The 21,550-nt window shown below is 38.1% G+C and overlaps 1 protein-coding gene across 8 annotated transcripts in view; it reads left to right on the top strand.

The window, feature by feature from the left end:
- The window catches only part of FRY (FRY microtubule binding protein), a 407,136-nt gene that overhangs the window by 278,664 nt on the left and 106,922 nt on the right, over positions 1 to 21,550 (top strand). For all 8 annotated transcript variants that reach the window (XM_070520479.1, XM_070520478.1, XM_070520476.1 and 5 more), the window contains 6 exons: positions 1,301 to 1,472; positions 2,826 to 2,958; positions 6,444 to 6,551; positions 15,749 to 16,007; positions 17,318 to 17,500; positions 19,393 to 19,479. In XM_070520479.1, coding sequence (XP_070376580.1) covers positions 1,301 to 1,472; positions 2,826 to 2,958; positions 6,444 to 6,551; positions 15,749 to 16,007; positions 17,318 to 17,500; positions 19,393 to 19,479 — 942 coding nt within the window. The remainder of the gene's footprint in view (positions 1 to 1,300; positions 1,473 to 2,825; positions 2,959 to 6,443; positions 6,552 to 15,748; positions 16,008 to 17,317; positions 17,501 to 19,392; positions 19,480 to 21,550) is intronic.

The raw sequence follows: 21,550 nt of genomic DNA on the forward strand, positions 1-21,550 counted from the left end.
ATACGCAAGCCTAGAAAACATTTCATGTAAGAACAACTAAAATAAATGAAGGAACTAATAGACTTTGATATACAGTGAAATTTTTTAAAGTCAATAATTTTTCATTCTAGAAAATGGAAATAGAATATAATTGAAGGCCATAAAATCATCAAGTACACATTGGATTGGGTATAAATGAGCAGAGAAATGTTCACCAAATCCTGCTTGAAATGTCATCATTCCTTGAAGCCTGAATAAATAGTTTGAGAATGAATAGACATAGTTGTTACTTTAAGTTATAAAACATAATTAGGCTCCACAGGCAAACCTGACTTAGACACATAACTTCTCACCTACAGGTTATGTGGCCTCAGTTTCCACACCTGAAAAATGGGAATAACCATACCTTCCTTGTATGGCTATTTTAAAGATGGGAGTTAATGAGCAGTCCTGGATGTATTTTGGGGACTCAATAAATTGTAACTAGATTATCATTGTTAGTACTAGTAATTATTTTCTGCTGTAGATAGTAATCTACTTTGTGAACTGATTACTTCACGTGGTTTGAAAATATGTGTGTAAATGTTTTTCACATGGCTGTTTAAGGAAGTACAGATGTTTTAGTGCCTTCTGACCTTTTAAGGTCATCTCTCCTGGGAGCAGCTGTCTTACTGAGTCATCTTTCAGAGCCAACATCTTGCCTTACCGGAGCCTGAAGAAGATAATCTGGCCCAGAATGGCGTTTCTTCTTATAAGCTTGTATGCTTGTATCAGTAACAGGTTTTGCAGCATTGAAGCTTTAAAAATTATTTTCAGACTTGACAGCCTTTGTGAATCAAAGTCAACAACCTGCAGTTCAGAGCAGACGATGTTTGTTCTGCGGTTCACATTTGGAATTCCTGTTTGTTTTCATTCAGTCTTTGTGAATTAACACACGTGGCCTCTCTCTCCCTCCGGGAGACATAGAGCCTTTTATTTACTTCAGTTGCCTTAGTTGCAGCTGCTCCAGAGGATGACTGCCTCTCCCTTTGAGGGGCACCCAGCATCCCCCAAACAGAATATGATGTATGACCATCTGAAACATGCCCTCCAAGTTTGGGGAAAATCTTCCCAGTTGTTTTCTTGTGATGCAGCAACAAACAGTGACAGAAACTTAATTTTATTTTCATAGATTTGACCTAAACTCTTGTGCATATTAAAAGACTTTCTCATGCTAATCTAGATGGGGAGCCAAGCTTAACTTCTCTAAAAGACTGGTAGTTTAATTCCATGATGCTAATTGGGTCTCTTTTTTTAATCATGAACATATTGTCTCTCACAGAGAATGAACATTGGCTTACGGGCCTTCCTGGTCATAGCTGATAGCTTGCAGCAGAAAGATGGTGAGCCTCCCATGCCGGTTACAGGGGCTGTTCTCCCTTCAGGAAACACACTGAGAGTGAAGAAAACATATTTGAGTAAAACGCTAACTGAAGAGGAAGCCAAAATGATTGGTGGGTTTCAAGGATGTGTTAGAGCTGGGCCTTATTAAGCTTGAAAATGACCAACAGATACCTACCCTTAGTGAGATTTGCTTTTAAAAAGTCTTCGTAAAAGGAGCTGACGAGACATTCCAACATTAGTTGTTTTGATTGATTCAGGCCGTGCTTTGGTTTACTGCTCTTTAAACTTATTGGAGCTTCCTGGTAAACCTTTTTTCATTTAAATGTTAGACTTTTCTGTCTGGTCTTTTCAAACTTCCAAATATTGATTATCTACAATTTACAGTAAATTTCTGAGACATCTGTGTCCTTTGGTAGAGAACCCTATTTATAAGGCAACGATATATTTGTTCATTTTTATGGTTCCTTTCCTTCTTTTTCTTCAGTAAAATTAGTTCAACCTGTGTTTTAAACATGCCAAATCCCACATACGCTAGGTTGTATTGTGGGTTCAGCCTACATGAGATTATTTTCTTTTTAATTTAGCTATCTTAATTCAAAGAGGTGATTATTTGCATTTATTTCATTCTTACTGAGTCCCTGAATTTAGATACCTACTGTAGTAGGTACTTGGTTAGGATAGTTCCTGGATTGCAAAGGCCTGAAGGAAACACATGAGGAAACTTTGCTTTAAAATATTTATCTTTCATTAAGCAATTCTTAAATGAGTTCGGAAAGATTTAGTGATTGAGAAATAACCATTAGTAATTGTTTCATTAAAGTTCAAATTTGAGATGCAAAGCAACTTACTTTTCATTCGTATTGTATCCATAAATATATAAAATTCATATACATCTGTGAAATGTATATGCTATACATATTTTTCTTCCACTGTAGGATATTGACACTGTATTTACTGAAAGCAGTAAAAATAATATAACTAAAATATATTTTTTTTTGTTTTAAAATTTATGATGTGAAGTCATTTTATTTTACTGGAAAAAAAATCCGCACATATATTTCAGAGAATAATATGAAGTTGTTAAAATCCTAACCCTAAATGAGAATTATCTTTTATTCACATAATCACTAATAATGGTGAGTCTTCTTGTATTAACCAGAAACATAAAAATTCTAAAGTAAAATTTTCTATTTCCTTGTTTATGTTAACTTTCCTGGCAAATATTTCCCTTTGAAGTATTAGAATTCCTATTTATTGAATTTAAGTGATTATTTGAACACTTACTAAGTGCAGGCCATTATGCTAAGAGTACTGCAGATAAGAGATTGAATTAGCCTCTGCTCAAAGAAGTCATTGACCCAGGAAAAGTCTTCAGGAAAAAAATGTCATAGAGGATAAATAAACTACGGTTTCATTCTTTGAAAGATTTAGTCAAAGAAATAACTATAATCCTTGTTTTTCAGGCATGTCATTATATTATTCTCAAGTACGAAAAGCTGTGGACAACATTTTAAGGCACCTTGATAAAGAAGTAGGAAGATGTATGATGCTAACTAACGTCCAGATGTTGAACAAAGAACCCGAAGACATGATCACGTGAGTACAGCGAGCACTGAGCTTTCAGTGAACGACTGATTCACTAAAAGACAGCACTAGAGATTCTTCTCATTTATTCTTCCCATTTATTCTGTATTTTGTTCTCATCTTCTTAGAATCAGAGTTCTAAGAAGTGTTACGAATAGTAAAAACATAATTTGATAATATTTGACTAACTCTAAAAATAAGGTCAAACCTGAGCTAGATCTATTTTGGTTATATCTCAAGTATCTTTAGGCCAGTAAGTTAGAAAATGGGGCCCAAGCCTCTTTTACCTGTCCACATTTTTCAGAAGTGATGTTCTGCTCCCAAGCTTTATCACAGCACATGCTGTATGGTAACATCATCAGTTCACAGACGTTCCATCTTTATAAATCTCAGATTCACTGTTTCTAGTAATAGTTCCTGAACTGTGAGAGTTAAACCTACTTTTAATAGTCTCTATGCAACTGTGCCATTGAAACACTGGATTTAAGAAAGCATTTGTAGCTTTGAATGTAGAAATCAAGTCTTTTTAGCCAAGATCTAAGATCTGGATTTGTGATTAGAGCTCTGCAGAAGAAACTCATACAGCTTATATTTGCTACTTTTGATTAATTATGGCAGGAACTAGGATTATGTTATAACTTTACACTTTAAGAAAGTTTGGACTTTGTTGTTGGACTGTGAATTAAATTATATTTGGCACCTGTGCGGCTTTCCAAAAATATAATGAGGAAAATTTCCTTTGTCACTCAGCATATCCAGTTCCAAATACCACAATTAGTTGGAGAGTTGTTACCTACACAGGGAAGTTCGTATTGTGGGTGTGTATTTTTATTACAATGGTAGCATATCGAAAACAAAGTATGACAAAACAAAACATGATAAAACAAAGGGAAAAATATGAGATTATTTTAAATACATGTTTAGCAGCCTATCAAGTTAAAATGAAAGCCACCTCATCAGGGCTCCACTTGAATCTGCAACCATTACTTGGCACAGTGTGATTCCTTCCAGACCTTTCCCTCTGTCAACACAAATTTATGTATATACATATTTTCTTCACAAAAATGGGATTACACAATGCATATTATCCTGCAGCTTACCAGTCATTTGATTTAGATGATATGAAGATCATGTTGCTTTAGACTTTTCAACCAAAACCATAGCAGAATCAAAATTGATCAAGGTTAATAACATTAATTATACTATGTCTCTAGTTCTTACCTCACAAATTTGTCAGATTGTCAATAAACTTTTAACCTCATTATTACAAACTCTTTGAATATATTAAAGCAATTTTCGATTTATAATGTAGAAGATATAAGAAATGCTTTTAAAAGTTCTGCCGTGTAGTTGTTTCCTCTCAAAACAGTAAAGAAATGAAAGACCTTCAAGGGAAAACTATATTTCTAATCAAGAGATCATAAGATAGGGTCAAGACCAAAACAATATTTTCAAAACCATAAAAAGGTACAAGTTTAAATGTAACTGTAAACTTCTTCGTTTGTATTTTAACAAATACCTTAAACTTTTTCTAAAGTGATTCTTTGCTTTTTCCTATTCAACCATCTTAAGACCCCAAAATAGGGCTAGGAATATTTTTGATGCTAGGCTTTAAGGCAGATCCCTGATAGAAAATAACTCATTGCTACACTTCTAAAACACAAGGACACATTAGGGCATCATATAAGCATTTAGCAGGAGACAGCTGTGGTCCACACACATTAATGGAAACAGTCATTAGAGCTGACATACAAAGTTGGTCCACTGCTTTCCCAGGCACTGCTTAGGGTATGAACTTGAACATTTAAGCATTCTGTGTTGCTCCGTTTGTGTTCCTCATCCCTTTTGTGGTTCATGCTATCAAATAATAGTAATATTTATATAATATATAATAATAATATCTGTTAACAAAAATTATGTTATTTGGAGAGTTCACATGCTCCTATAAAAGCCCAGAGAGCAAAGACTGCATTAGTAAAAGGAAATCGTGCACCAATTAGAGTTTCTAATCTAGGCTTGCTTTATCAGCCTGGGAGCCTGGCAGAATTCCCCCTACACTTCAGGCCAGGCAGGGTCATCTGTTTTCCGACAGATATGAAAATAATCCCGGCTGTTTAAAACATCTGGTGAGCAAGTTAGGAGAACTGTTAAAACAACTCACTGTGTTGCAGATGAACAGTGGGGAGAGATCACCAGGCTCTAACTCTGTACAGCTATTGAGGATGTCATTTGAAGACTTCTCTAGAGTCCTCGTGCATCCCATTCAAAAGGACTGTGGAGAAGGAGAGAAAGTAATCTTATGACTTTCCACAAAAGCAGAGTATTTTAGAAGTCAGCATATACCTGTTTTATTTTTCACATAAACAGTTTCTGATTCATTCCTAAGAAGCTTACAAAAGCATGCTAAAAAGTCATGTCACAGAGCAAAATTTCTGTCTGATCATCATCTTCAGATGATAGAGACGATAATTCTGCTTATTGCATTTCTGTTCTGACCACAATTACTGCTCCAAGAAGGAATTACTTCTATGCTACTTTGCATTGTTGTGATTGTGTTTATATCCTATGATTGCATTACTTTGGTTGCCAATTTTATATTTATTCTCAGAAGAATAAATCATCAGAATGTAATTTTGTTGTTATATTTTATCACTTAAGTTATTTGAAAGATTTGATGTGTCATTTAGTTTTTCCATAAAGGTTGTTGATAAAATATGTGGTTAAGAATCAAACAGTTATCTATTTGAACACCTAAAAATGGAAATAATTTATCACAAAATTTACATTTTTCCTTGAGATTTTACAACAGAATACAAAAGGCATTAATTACCTTTAATATTTATATTCTCAAGAAAGTAAAAAGAGGGAAGGAATCTCCATAGAGGTCAGGCACATCAGTATAATTTTAAAAATCCGAAATGGGTGCACAACTATATATATTTTTCAGGATTTTACTTAACATTGTGAAAGACTTATTTTTGGAAGCACTTAATTTTTTTTAAAAGCAGGGCTGGGGACTCTAGAGGAGAAGTGTAACTCATCAGGGAGAGAAGCTTCCAGATGTCGTGCTTGTTAGAAGCACCATTCCTTGTATATATTAAAATCCCATTTTTAAATGCTGAATGTAGGAAAGACTGCCGTGTATTTCTTATGTACTGATGCATTAGGCATTTCAGTGAATTCAGTGTTTTAAATGCCCCCTGCAGGGACCAGACCCCACAGAGCCCAACTGAATGGCAAGCCGGATGGTGGAATGCTAGTGATATCAGCATTTTTCTTTTCAGATATATACCTTTGTCAAATATTTAAATCTTTATAAGTTCTCTTAGAACTGGCCTAGCTATAAAAGTCAATAAACATTTGAGAATAATATGGAGCAAACACCAGGCAGTGATTCAGAAGCCATGGATTCTAGTCTTTGTTCACATATTTGATTGATTTTTTTTTTAATTCTGATAACCTTTGACCTATGTTTAAACTTTATTTTCAAATTCTAGGGGTGAGAGAAAGCCAAAAATAGATCTTTTCAGGACCTGTGTTGCTGCTATTCCCCGACTGCTTCCTGATGGGATGTCAAAACTTGAACTTATTGACTTGCTGGCTAGGTGGGTGAGAACCGTACTGAGCATTATTTGATCAAAACTGATTTTAATACTTTGTCTTTATTCCTTAAAAAATAGGGGCCAGCTCCGTGGCCGAGTGGTTAAGCTCGTGCGCTCTGCTGTGGCGGCCCAGGGTTCGGATCCTGGGCGCGGACATGGCACCACTCATTAGGCCACATTAAGGCGGCGTCCCATATCCCACAACTAGAAGGACCTGCGACTAAGATACACAACTGTGTACAGGGGGGGTTTGGGGAAATAAAGTAGAAAAAAAAAAAGAAGATTGGCAACAGTTGTTAGCCCAGGTGCCAATCTTTAAAAAAAAAAAAATAGAATGATTATCAAAAACTGACAAGTATTTACTAAATTAGGCATTATGCTAGGTACTATGTGTAGGCAAAGAGGAATAAAGAAAATTTTTTTATTTTTCTGTTTTTTCTTGCACGTTCAGCGGTTTAAAATCCAATGTGGAAGCAAATTACATAAGCATAAAAGGTAACTAACAATCCAAGGCCTGAAATTGTGCAAATTAATGACACAAAAAGTGTGATATATGAGTTCAGTGATGTATGAGTTCAGTCATGGACTGGGGAAGTCTGCAAATAACTCCTGGGAGAAGGTGGAACTTGAACTGCCCTTTGAAGGACAGACAGAATTCAGAGGGGTTTACAAAGGGAGTGACATGAGCAGAGGCACAGAGGTGGGACTGGGAAATGAGGAGATGAGTCTGGCTGGAAAAGACCCTGGCTTCATTCTGGGTCTGATGCCCAACCTGAGACCCACAGACCCCCAGAGGCCCAAAAAAGGTGGGTAATAGGCATCCTGAACTAACTTTAGTACTTCAGAAAGCTGCCAAAAATCATATATTTATCACCCTCCCCATCCTCCACAAGAACGCACACTCTAAATAGAGCCTAAAGTAATTTGCTTTGAGTAAAATTATATCATTATAGTTAAGTAAGCTTAATTTTCTCATGTTGATCTGAAGTTCTAGTTGACAATTATGCATGTCTTTAATTTAAAAATCAGAAGTGTCTTATTACCTAAATGCAATTGAGAAGGCAAAATCATTAGAAACATGGGGTGCATGGAGGGAGTGGAATGGGGAAGAACAAAAGTCATCCTTGATTTGAAAAAAAGAGAGAAAAAGGAGTTTGGAAACCCAAGGATAAAAAGAAATGGAAATAAGACTGGAGAGGTAGGTTTTCAGCTAATCTTTACTTTTAGCTGAGACATTTGGACTGATGGAGTTTTTAAGAAGGAGAATAACATGATGAAAAATGTTGTTTTAGGCTGGTTAATCTGATAATGGTGAAATAGAGGAAAGCCCGGAAAAGGATAACAAATATTAACGCTGATTGAATGAAAGATGCATCATGTGTATCCTTGTTTACTCACATTCTCTAGCCTTCGGAGAGCACCCTTCCCATCAATATCCAAATAAAGTAACCCAACCCCCCGTCTCACATGACTGCAGACCACCCAGTGGTCACCCCACAGCTTTTGAGTATCCCCATGGAGCACCATGTCTCCTGGTGCTCCCTGATTTGGACCACCAGTTTGGACTCCTCTGTTGATCACTTCCTGCTATCAATTAATAGCTTTTATAGCCTAGTGTCCTTCCCCATTGCTCTTCACTGCAAATGTAGACACAGTCACTCCTTTCCTTCTTCCAGTCACCACTAGAAGAAGAATGATGCAGGATTTTGAGGTTTACTGAAGACCCATTACTTTGAAAACCACTGTTTCAAGCCTTGGTGCTCTCTGACCAAAGCCTTCTACTCTTCTCGCTGGCTTTTGTCACCTACTACCTATAACTGATTCTTTGCTGTAATCAGCAACCTCCAGACCATGGGTCCTTCTTCCTTCTTCCATTCCATGTTTAGATCTTCAGGTGAGGAGGTCTAAGGAGGAACAAAGGGTGGATTCCTAAGGAATAGTAAACACAGTGATTTGGGGGTGGGGGAAGCTGAGGAATAAAGAGACTGAGATGCTACAAAGGGTCATCCACAATAATATTGAGTCTCTCAGGTTGATAGCAAAGACGGAGAATAAAGAAAAGCTGTGAGACAAGTGCCAAAATTACCCAGAAACGTAAAGAAGCAGCCTATCAGTTTGCCATGGACAACAGTGGAGAGGGTGGGATTAGGAGACAAGTGTTTCTACAGAGGAAGGGTTGCTGGGTGAAAAGGCTGGATATGGCTGAGAGGAATTAGGGAATAGAAGATCCCTCTTCGTGGCCATGTGTACCCCTGCAGAATGAGAGACCACCATCTGAAAGATTTGGTGGAGGTACAAAAACATGGGAATAAAACTGAATCATTTGGAAATCCTGAATTTTCCATCCTTGCTTTGCCGTTTTACTAGCCACGTGATCTAGACAAATTAGTTAACCCCTCAGGCTCTCTCTTTTCCTTGGTAAAATTGGAATAATACTGCCTATCTCATAAGACTGTTGAGAGGACTAAATGACATAAGACATAGGCATTTGGTTAATCTGAGGGAAAATGTGTCAGCAGGGAAAGAATAGTTATCAGTTAAATCGAAGTAGAAGCAAAATTCACTTATTTCAGTGAACTTCTAATTGGTGATGGTTATGTACACTAAGGCCTTTGAAATACTGTTTTTTAAATATCGTGCAACGTTCTGGTAAAGTCTCTAAGGCTATTTTGCTATAAATCCATGTGGGAGAGTCTTACCTCTGGAATCACCCTGATAGGCTAATCCAGTGACGTCTGAATCTCCAGACCATGATGCCAGGCGTGTCAGGAGGGAATTCTGTTAGACATGGTTGGAAGGTCAATGCTATTTATAGTGCATCGTGTTTATTATTATGTACATTCTTGCAAAGCCCAAAGCAATGGGTACTGTTTTTATGAGGAGAAAGAACAAATAAATATTCTTGAGAGTTCAAGTCTTAGGGTGAAATCAAGAAAATGACTGGACTTATATGGGAAGCCTGTGAAGAACTCTTTTTCATAAGTTTCAAAAAAAGCCAGAGGCTGTTGTCCTCAGGGGAAAGATAACTTGGAGTGCTCGACCTACACACTGGGTCCTATTAACCTGTGAGAAAATGAGCCCCTTCAGATCTCCTCAAGAGAGCCAGAGGACAAATTTGAAGCAATTCAATCACAATAAATGTGGGTTTCAAGTCTTTAGTCACTTTATTTCCCCATAGTCCAATCCCATCTGGATTAAGTTGACTTTTGAGACAATAATGGTCTAGTCAGAGAGGTGTGAGACCTTTTATTCAGACACTTCACAGTCACATCCATGGTACATTTTTACTGAAGAAACACTTGGTTTTCTTCCTAATTGGCAAAATAAGACCAATATTCATGCCAGTTCATGTCCCTCCCATCCCACTTCCCTGAATAAGGAATTTCAAGGATATGTCCAACATAACTGCCCCCAGGCCCCCTTCCCAGCATTTTAGGTAATGGCTAAATACTACAGACACTCTAACCTCAGACTTTTATTAGTATGTGTAGCATAACGATGGTTCGTGGAATGAAACTGGCAAACCTCTTTCTCCAAGCTACTAGATTTCTGATTCTATACGTATTGCTCAGCCCACTCATAATGGCCAAGTGTGAGGAATCTTTCCATTTAGGCTCTATGGAAAGTTCTCAGGCCTTCCTGAAGTTATGATAAGATCCCTGGGGAGCACTTCCTTCTTGCTCTCAGCAGAGCCTGCTGTCTGGGTCCCCCAAGGATTCTCCACGTACCGGGGGAATTTACTACTCTCCTTGGCAGTCGCCATCTTTTTTTTCTCATTCTCTTTCCAATATTTCCTGCTCTATCCCTTGACCACAGGAAGGACCTTTCCCCAACAGTCTACAGGCTCCTGTCTTCTGTCACTTCCTGCAGCACTACATATGCACTAAGGGTTTGCTGTTCAATATTTACCCTCCCCTTTCAAAAATTTGTCATAGGGTTGTGAGAATTAAATAATGCAATTAAATCATTTAGCATAGTGCCTAGAACACAGTAAGCTCTCAGCAAATGTTAGTTATTTTTAGACATCTTTACATTTGAATAACATATTATGCCATGACGTACAATGTATCTTCATATACATTAAGTTAGGAAAGCTGGGCATGTATTCATTCCTATTTTCAGACAAGGAGATTGAACTTCAGAAGAGTGAAGTCAGTGGCCCAAATTTACAGAATTTTCCTGGAGTCAAATGAAAGTAACAAATGTCACTGGTTTTATGGAGAATAATAGATGAACACCTTTTATACAGTATTTTCCTTATAATTTGTGGAAATTTATGAGGTAATGCATACACAATTCCAGGATCTTCTGTAGTATCTGAAAAATATTTATCATTTGCCATGTATCATTTGCTTTTCAGCATATGTCTGTATAATGGAAGGAGGCTAGTTGTTTTGAGTAGTTGACTGACAACTATAGTCTCAATTGCATATATTGCCTCAATAAACCACTTAATCTTTATTTTAATTGAAATGCAGTTTAAAGCATATATTGTAACTATAATGTAATGGCAATGTAAGCAGGTGGGAGTTCATTCTTTAATACTTGCAGGGAAGAAATTTCCAGCACTTCTGGTGAACCATTCCAAAGGTTAATGGTCCACCTGTCAGGAATTCCCTCCTTTTAGAAACCCATGTCTCCTGGACTCCACTATGAAACCGTTTCTTTCTCTTCTGCCCTTGGTGACGTTATAGGACAGCAGGTCCCTCACCTCTTCCTAAGGATCTTTAGTTTATCTTGCCGTAGTTTAGAGGAGGCTGTTTCTCCTCATTGGTCTTTTCTTCTGGATATGGTTTGTGGATTTGAAATTACTCCCTTTTCATTCCTGCACCTCTATACCACAAAAATTATTGAACACTACTAAGCTGATTTCATCTGAATTTGAAGCTCACCTTTACAAAAGTATTTTCCATTAAAAGTCATTCGTCTGATCTGGCCAACCAACAAGGTGGCCTTGCTCAAGTTCTGGTTTCTTTCCCATTTTACCCACGTCCTTCCTTATTCAATAACAGCCTCATAGGAGCAGCACGTGCCCTTGTGATCATGCCACTCACTTGCCCTAGCTCACTGCAAACCATCTGCCCCAGCACAGCCTGTGCAGAATGTCATTCAGGTCTAATCAGGCCAGACTGGTCAGTGCTCCTCGTGCCAGCTGCCTGGGGGGACAGCTGCAATTGATGTTGGCGGTGGTGGTTTCTTTTGGGCTGTTTTACTGCTATGTCACTGTGAAGCCCTTTTAAGCCCCCTCAATGGTTTTATTTGTGTGTAACCATGTATCTGTGACCTCGTTTTAGGCTCCTGGAAACCAAATCAGCTTCTTGGAAATTTTGCCTTGGTCCCCAAGCTAGTCAGACTTCTCCTTGAGCTACCTTCTCTTACAGTCTCTCTCTTCTCTTTCAATTATGCCACCAAACTCTCCCACAGGACAGTTTTTTTAATTTAATTGCAGTTGTTTATTTTGTGGGCAAGAACCTGTCCTTTCTTTTCTGGTCGGGTCTCTCTCTGTGATGGCCCAGCAGGGGTTTGAAGAACGCCTTTTCCTCACCCGCACTCCTTGCTTGCTAGACAAGGAGACATCAGAGGACTTGGAAATATGCCGGCCAGCACCACGCTGCTGTCCTACACATCCTGAATACTCAGAATGGCTGGACAGCTTTCTCATTTAACTTCCTTTTTAGTTGGCTATTTTTTTCCTGTTTCCTGACTTATAATATTAAATCTCATGTGTCTTACAAGATGATCTGTGATTATCTGGTTAAAATATAATACAAGTAAAAATGAGAAAGATCTGGGTGTAAGAAATGGCAGTAATATCCAATAGGCAGCTCTCTACTCATACTCTTCAAGGAACAAAGGCAGGGAGGGACCCTGCCCCTGTCGTAGCTGCTTCTCCTTCACCTACGCCTCCTGCCATGCAGACTTGCCTTGATGCCTTATTTCCACTCTGTCTCAGTTCCGTGACAGTCTGGACCTCTGTCTTCTACAAGCATTCCACTTTTATTGTCAACCAGGACTTCTATTCCCAAAGCTCCTTCCCCTCCCTCTTCCTGTCTCTTCATACTCCAGGAATATTTTTGAGTCTTTTCACTGGTTGAGCATGTGAGCACCATCATTTCAAGAGGAGTTGTTACCCAAAATAGCAAGAGCTGCGCCACGTTGCGGCTCTCAGAGTCCTTAAAATGATCCTGTGTTATGGTTGAAAGTTAAGACAGATTCTAGACTGCAAATGATGAATGAGAGCAAATGCAGATGAAGGGTAGAATTAATCTCATTTGGAAAGCTGAAAGTATTTACTTAAAAGCTTCATCTAAATAGACCGTGACATGGCTTTTATTTTGACTCTAAAGACAGATGCTTGCCTAGTTTCATGACTGTATTAGTTTGCTAGGGCTGCCCTCACAGTGTACCACAAACTGAGTGGTTTAAACAACGGAAATTTATTGTCTCACAGTTCTCGAGGCTAGAAGTCCAAGATCAAAGCGGCATTATGTTGCTTCCTTCTGAGGGATGTGAGAGAGAATCTGTCCATGCCTCTCTCCGAGATTCTGTTGGGTTCTGTAATCTTTGGCATTCCTTGGCTTGTAGAAGCATCACCCTGATCTCTGCCTTTATCTTCACATGGCGTTCTCCCTGTGTGCATGTCTGCCACCAAAGTTCTCCTTCTTATAAGCACACTAGTCATATTGGATTAGAGGCCCACCCTACTCCAGCATGACCTCATCCTATTTAGCTAATTACATCTGCAATGACCCTATTTCCAAATAATGTCCCACGCTGAGGTACTGGTGGTGTGGATTTCAACATGTGAATTTGGAGGGAGACACAATTCAATTCACAACAAAGACCAACATCATTACCATCAGTTAACAGTTCTTGAGTGTCTGTTGTTCCTGTCCTAAAGAGGTGGTTTGTTATCTGCGGAAGACATTCATTAGGAATAATAAACTTAAGATGGGAAAATGGCTTCAAATGTTTTTTATAAACTAGTGTTTTCAAACCATGGGCTACAAAGATGACTCCAAGCTGCCTGTAGAGTGAAAGAGTGTTTCATCCCAAATGAGTGGGCTTCAGGCCCTTAACCCCAGCTTCAATCAAAACCCTCAGATTTTATGTATTATATATTCTACATAAAATTTTTTGGAAAAAATGCAACTGCTAATTGTTGTAAATTCCTGCTTTAGACAGTCCTTAATTGGAAGCCCAGGTTAAAGGCCTTTTTCTTTCAGGAACTATGATCTACTTAAGAACTATAGACTTAGTGGGGCAAGCCCTTCCCTAAAGAGTTAGCTTAGATCTTTCTTCTGAGAATCTTTGTAGAACTTTTCTTGCTTTTGGAACGGGAGATATATCTGCCTGACTTGGCATATATCTGCTCATTAACGAGCTTTTGCCTGGTTTATTTTGTCAAATTTGGACCAGTTAGTGTACTTTATGCTTTAGAGAATAAGAAAGGTATTTGCTTATCACATTTTTGAAATACTGTCTATTCAAAACTATGTGACTGTACCAGACTTGGTTTATGGAGAAAACTTTGGATTAAGGAGTAGTCACAGTTGGAATCCTGGACTTTGAGGAAGTTCCTTAACCACTCTGGGTCACAGTTTCTTCTTCTATTGGTTGGGGATAATATCTGCCCTATTTGTGGGGACCCTCGTTGCCTTGGCCACCTTATTCTCTGACGCTGAACACTTCCAGGCTGCTGAGTCCTGGAAATTATGTCTCCTGAATATCTTTGATCTCCATCTCTCCCTTCCTTACTTACTCCTCTGCCTTGAGTCAGGCCCCCTCCACTTATTGCCCAAGTCATTGCAATGACCTCCTAGCTGGTCTCTGTGCTCAGTCTTGTTACTTCTCCAAGGCGATCTCTATATTCCTGCCTATTTTTTTTCTCAGATGTGAATCTAATCATGTTACTTCCCCTATAACTTTCAAGATACAGTCATTTTCTTCTAATAATAATAGGTGACATTTACTGAGTGCTTACTACATGTTCAGTGTGTTGCTAAACACTGTACATGGATCATCTCAATGAACCTCAACAGATTTATGAGATTCAGATACAGTTATTATCCCCACTTTCCAAATGAGGCTCTGAGGCTTAGAGAGATTGGGTAACTAGCACGAGGTCACGTAGCTAATAAGTAGCAGAGGCAAGACACTGATCCAGGCATTCTGATTCCAGAGCACAGACACTTAACCCCTTCCCTGCTGCATTGCCTCCCTGGGAGGCTCAGACCCTTCACCGAGCTGCCCCTCCGGCCTCCCCAGCACTGTCCCGCACCTCACTCTTGCAAGCACCCTACCCACAAGACACAGCCATACTGAACTCCATATCCTAATGGCTGTATACAGTGGCTTCAGTGCCTAAATCTTAGGAGAGTCTCAAAAATATTTGCTTATTAAATAAATGAATGAAAGAATGTATAAAGCATTATGTTAACTATAATGTTCCATACTAATGTTGAGATTTCATATTATTATGATGTTCTAGATTAAAGCACAAATACACTGATATTCTTCAGTTGACTAACTCAGGAATTCTCAGCCTTGGCACTATCAACATTTTGGGCCAGATAATTCTTTGTCATAGGTAGTTGTTCTCTACATTGTAGGATGTTTAGCAGCATCCCTGGCTCCTGCCTACTAGATAGATGCCATAAGACACTCCATGTTGTGACAATCAATAATGTCTCTAGACATTACCAAAGATCCCTTGTGAGGGCAAAACAGATTGAGGACACCTGGCCTAACTTTTGATTGCTCATTTCCACTGAACTTCTAGATGAGTCCCTTAGTTTCTCCAGTACCATCCTTAAAATGGTAGGGTTTGATACTAACTTATTCTGTAGTCAATCATGTATTAAAAAGTACTCATATACAGCAAAGCGCAATATGGTATCTTAGATTGCATTCTGAAACAGAAGAAGAACATTAGTGAGAAACTGGTGAAATCTAAATAAAATCTGTAGTTTACTTAAGACCATTGTACCAATGTTAATTTCTTAGTTTTGATTAAAGTACCATGGTTATATAAGATATCAACATTAAGGGAGCTGAGTGAAGAATGTAATCATATATTAAGGGAGGGTGACCCATTTTTCAGACACAAATAAAAGCAGAGACCTATATACATTCCTTTATAAATCTAGAAGAAACGCTAATAAAGTAAATGATCTTATTGTCTTTTATTCATTTCACAGGCTCTCTATTCATATGGACGATGAACTGCGACATATTGCACAAAACTCTCTTCAGGGTTTACTTGTTGACTTCTCAGACTGGAGGGAAGATGTACTATTTGGCTTCACCAACTTCCTGCTCCGAGAAGTCAATGACATGCATCACACACTCCTTGATTCGTCCTTGAAGTTACTGCTCCAGCTGCTCACCCAGTGGAAACTGGTCATACAAACTCAAGGAAAAGTCTATGATCAAGCCAACAAAATCCGAAATTCAGAGGTGATTTTCACGTTCTTCTCACCAATTTATGTTCTTTTACGTAGTACGTATGTAAATATGTTGCAGCCCAGAGAACCTTTGGAATTCTTACTTCCAGCCACCTGGGAACTTTCTCCCTAGTGGTGACCCTTAGTTCTTCCATCTGCATAAACTATGGCCAAGAAACTCAGGGCATGCTATGCCACGTCAGGTTAGATTTGTTAACATTAACAAGGCCATTTAGGGAGTAAAAGTTGGTTTTTTCAGAGAGTCATGATTACAAATCTGTCTGTAAGAGCAAATGACTATAGGCCAGGGAGATAGAGCTGGATATGGATGGATATGGGTATGAATATACAAAATCTGTCCACCAGTTTTTTTACCCAAGGCAGCATATTGGTGGTTTTGTCTAATATCCATAGAGAATAAAATGCAATCTTGTGGTTTATCTATTCTTTTAAAGCCTCAATCTTGAATGGTAAGAATTAATGATAAGATTTTGGAGAGCAGGTTGAGAAGGAGTGTTGTCAGAGAACCAGGGGTGGTGGTGACTTGGCATTGGCGATGAGCGGATGGAGAAAGGGGTCTGGCTAGAGAAGAGCATAGCTGAGAGTCAGGAATGTGGAGGCTCGGGGAAGCTTCATAGCATTTAGGGAAGAGCTGGGATCCCAGATCGGCTAACCTCAGAGATGAGCTTCAGGTCGTTCCTCTCTCCTCGTGTTCTTCACACGCCAAAAGAGGATAGGTAGAAGAACAAGGTTTACGTATGCTTGTAAAAGGGAAACTGACCTGAAGGTGCAATCTGTCCTGTTGTCTGGCTTGCTTTTGTTTTAGACTCAGTTGGTTGTGGTTTGGGAGCTTTGAGAACCCATCTTATAAACGAGCAAAACCTAGATTAGAATCTGAAATGAAAACAAGTAGGCGAGTCTGATTAGAAAGTAAATGTTTGAAAATTCAATTTAATAGTATCCAAAAGTCTATAGAGAATTTAGGTAAAAACAAATTAGGCCACTTGGAGTATACAGTGTAACCTCAAATGGTACAGACAGAAGCAGTTTTGTTTTTAATTAATACTAATAGCCTTAGAAAAGTTATTTCTTATCAGAGGTAACAGACGGTCGATGATGTTCCAAAGCAACAATTGATCTAAAAACAAAAATGGATCTATGATATTTCATAAATAATAATGAATCATAGACATGTCTGGTTCTAAGCCATTGTCATCTATTTTAATATTACAAGGTTAAATGTGCCAAAATATGTACACATAGTAGTTTCTTCTTCGTCCATTGTTAATTTTCTAAATATAGAATGTTCTTATTGCATGACAGCTAATTGCAAATGGCTCCAGCCACAGAACACAGTCGGAACGAGGTCCCCACTGCAGTGTGCTCCATGCTGTGGAAGGCTTTGCTCTGGTTTTACTCTGCAGTTTCCAGGTGGCCACACGCAAACTGTCCGTTTTAATACTCAAGGAAATTCGAGCTTTATTTGTTGCCCTGGGTCAGCCTGAGGTATGGATCATCCTTCCGAATTTTCCAAATCAATTCTTTCAACAATTTTGAAGTTTAGATTAAAAACTATAAATAATGCATTCCTATTTTATGTACTTTTGTGTCACACATGATCTCAACAAATAATTTTTGATTCATGTGGGTTTTTAATTATGAAATAGCAGTCTTGACCTACAACAGATAAGTCATATATTCTGAGAGCAACAGAAAAGACCATTCCTAGTTCTCTAAGAGATGGTGCTTTGTTAAGAAGTGAAAATTTTTGATTAGGTTATGGATCATAATGTTCAGCATACATCGAATTAAGAAGATATTACATTTATATTAGAGAATAAACTTGAGAAAATAATGCATTCCATTTTAAATAATCACGGTACCAAACGGTCTGGCTAACTGCAAGTTGTTTAATCTCAGTAATGGTAGAATAATGGCATCATAAGAAAACGTGTCCCCTTGAGATGGGAGGAGTGAGCCAATTTTTAAGCATGATCAGCTCCAACCCACCTCCCATACTCAGTGAAGTGCTGTACACCCTTGTTCAGATGTTAAGGCTCATTGTCTGCCAGCATAAGTGACCACACTCTATGCATGAATTGATGAAAGGAGGACCAGCTTTTTATGTCACGTGCTTCTTTAGAAAAATGCTACTTTCCATTTTCTTATTTTAAATCACTGATCTTGGTTTTATGATCCTCGAAATAGTTACTGTCTTTACAAAAGATTTTCAAATTCATCACAGTCCATTCTGTTCACATTTCTTCAGATAGCTTTCTGATATATTTTAAGACATCTCTGGCATCTGGTCAATGGATCTCTAAGACATGCTATATTTTGGTAAACCTCCATTAAATCTCTAATTATGATACTAATTACCATATATGTGTCAGGCACTGTGTAAGTGCTCTATAAATATTATTTCACTTAACCCTCACAATAGCCTAAGAAGTAGTACTGTTGTTACCTTAATGTACAGACACTGAGACTGAAGTTTAGGGAGGTTAAATGCACACCCCAAATCAATAGCTAAGATGTGGCAGAGCCAGAATTCAAAGCCAGGTACATATGCCTCTAAAGCCCCATGTTCTTAATGGCTATTCCAACAGACTGTTAAGAACATTTCTCATATGTTGCTTTCTTTGACCGGGCACAACTTTTTTAAAATCATTCTCATTCGTACATGAATAAAGACATTCCGAGACTTTCCTTTATAAGGCTTCTAAGTAGATAGTTTTATATTTCTGAGCTTCTCTATAGGTAAGGATGGCAAACATACACATATTCATACACACACGCACTATTCCTGTAGAATTTCATGAAGAATTTCCTATAAGATACTTTCTTTTATGCTCTTTCCAATTTGCTTCTTTCACCAAATAGCTATACACAACACAGCTGCCGCAGAGACTGTGTGGTCGATCTCCAATGCAATTTCTTTGGGACTAAAATTCAATCACAGTCAACAATTTATCAGTTATTTTAACAGATCAGTGACCTAAGTAATTAGCATTTTAGTGGTCTGGCAAAGCATATTCTTACAGGGTTCCCATTCCTTCAAATTAATGGAAACATGAATACATTAGGGAATAACGTATGGTACTGGTATTTAGATTCCTGTGTGTATCTCTATGCGTCTTTGAAATTCAGATGCATGTCTTTTCAGTACAATGTGAAATTGGAGCTCTAATTATCTTCCACTGAAACTTGAAAGACTAAACTCAGAATCCCAGGGAGTTTTGTCCGTTACCTTTCACCATCTTGGCACTCACTTTTCTGTGAGAAAACCCTTATCACTATCTTGCAAACTGTTCTGCTTCATGTACTACACAAAGGCGGTGGGGTGGGTGGGAAGGATTCATTTTCCCATGGAGAATAATCGCCTCCCCTTTGTACAGGATGATGACAGGCCTATGATTGATGTCATGGATCAGCTAAGTTCTTCCATTCTCGAAAGTTTTATTCATGTAGCAGTTTCAGATTCAGTAAGTACACATTTGATCCTCATTGCTGATAGTTCTTAAGTACAAGTTCTGGAGCTATCTGAAAAAGGGAGATAAAATGATGTGGAAGAATTCTGGGGTTTTATGTCAGATTAATAAACTGACACAAAAGTACTTATGAAAAAAAGACTAGCTTTCAATTACTAACTTGGGAGACATTCAGATAAATTTCAAACAAAATTTGAGCCTTAGAAATATAGATAATATTTTGCATACTGCAGTTTCAAGAAGAATTGCTCAGGAATCTTTAAGAAAATTAATTCACTTTATTTGTTACACTTAACCCTATATGTAGCTTATATTTATGTGACTTTATGGTTTACAAGGGGCTTTCACATTTATTATCTTTTTTGACCCTCACACACACAGGTATTGAAACTCAAAAACGTTAAAGGGCAGGGCCATCGTCACAGAAGGAAGTGTTAGGGCCCAGATTTGACCCTATTTGGACTCTGAATCTAGTAGAGCTTTATCTGCTACACAAGTACATTCTTCCTTTTAAAGAGCATATTGGCAGCTTTCAATTTCCTGAACAAGTAGAAGGGAAATTGAAACTAATTTTAATTATCTGATTTTTTTTTAAAAGTTCGTGCTGTACAGTACAGTAATGGGACCTGGATTAATTTCAGCTAAATAACTGAGGAGAGGCAGGGCAGATCTGGGACTGCTTGCAGAATCCACATTGCTGATGCCCCTTGCATATTCTTATCAAGTAACTATAAATGAATACAAACATATTTGACAGATAGCTATAATGAATATAAGCCCTAAAGGCATTTGTGAACTTTTCGTGGCCTTTTCTAACTTTGATTGAACACAGATCCCTATTTTAAGCAACCCTGCTCTTGTTTACAGTTGTAATAATAATCATAATTACTAAAACTATTAGCCAGGCAGTGCAGACCTTAACAGTGATATTGAATAGTCCTACTTCTTCTTTTAGAAATTAGAACTGTTTTAACATGAGCTGGAAGAGTCAAATGTAATTGTTTACATACATATCTTATGTGCCTGCAGATTATATTTTGTTCACATGATTGTGTTCTGTGTTTATCAGAATCAAAATCTTAAGCCAGGGTAACTAGGTCAGCAATACTGCACTTAGGAAGATGCACAGAAAGGGGAGAGGAGGAGTGGGGGAAGGTAGTGCCTGCTTTGTGCCAGGTGTTTTTACATCCCTTATCTCAAAGATTAGGTGAGATCAGCATTATCATTCTCAAGCCATAAATTAAGCAGACAGAGACTCTGGGATGTTCAGTAATTTTCCCAGGTCACAGGCTTTGGGCAGAGCCTGTCTTGAAATCTCCTCTCTCTGGCTCTAAAGCTCAAGCTGTGCCCCTTACAGCCCATTAACCATTGAGGCCATTAGTGGAGCTCTCTTCCCCATGGGAACTCACAGACCCAGCAGATAAAATGGATCACTTTAAATGCCTAGCAAACAGAAAGGCAGTCATCTCTCCTGGCACAGCAGCTAGATTATCTCAAACTTGATCTCTCTTAAACTTTGACATTCTGGACTTAAAAGAGAATGAAATATAAGAACTTATGTGTTTTATATATATTTATACTTATCTTTCAAAAGGTATTAGAATGTATTATTTTTGGCTTCATATCATGGGACAACAATAAGTAGGTATCTTACCTCAAAAATCATCAGTAGAATGCCCTTCATAAAAGGGATTGCAGTTAGCCATCTCCCTAAGTCGGAGGGCAGGTATTTCTGTCCAAGTAAGGGGAAACAAGATCAGGGCTAAAAGAAAAAAATACTAATTACAGGGTAAAAACATATTCTTGAATCTCAGAGATTAGCAACTCTTCAGAATTTTAAAATGGCAAATCCATGGTCAAGTTTAAAACTAATGTCATATAAATATTCAACATGTATTTAGTGAGTACCTTCTGTGTACTAATGCACAGTACTATGTGACATTAAAACTGTACAAAATATGACCCCTGTCCTTAAACACTAGACTGCAGCCACTTGCAGTTTAGCACAGGAAACGGCGATGACTACACTCAAGGTCCTTGGTGGTAGGCGTGGGAGGAGTGGTTC

The sequence above is a fragment of the Equus asinus genome, chromosome 11 (assembly GCF_041296235.1).
Source record: "Equus asinus isolate D_3611 breed Donkey chromosome 11, EquAss-T2T_v2, whole genome shotgun sequence".
NCBI lineage: Eukaryota > Metazoa > Chordata > Mammalia > Perissodactyla > Equidae > Equus > Equus asinus.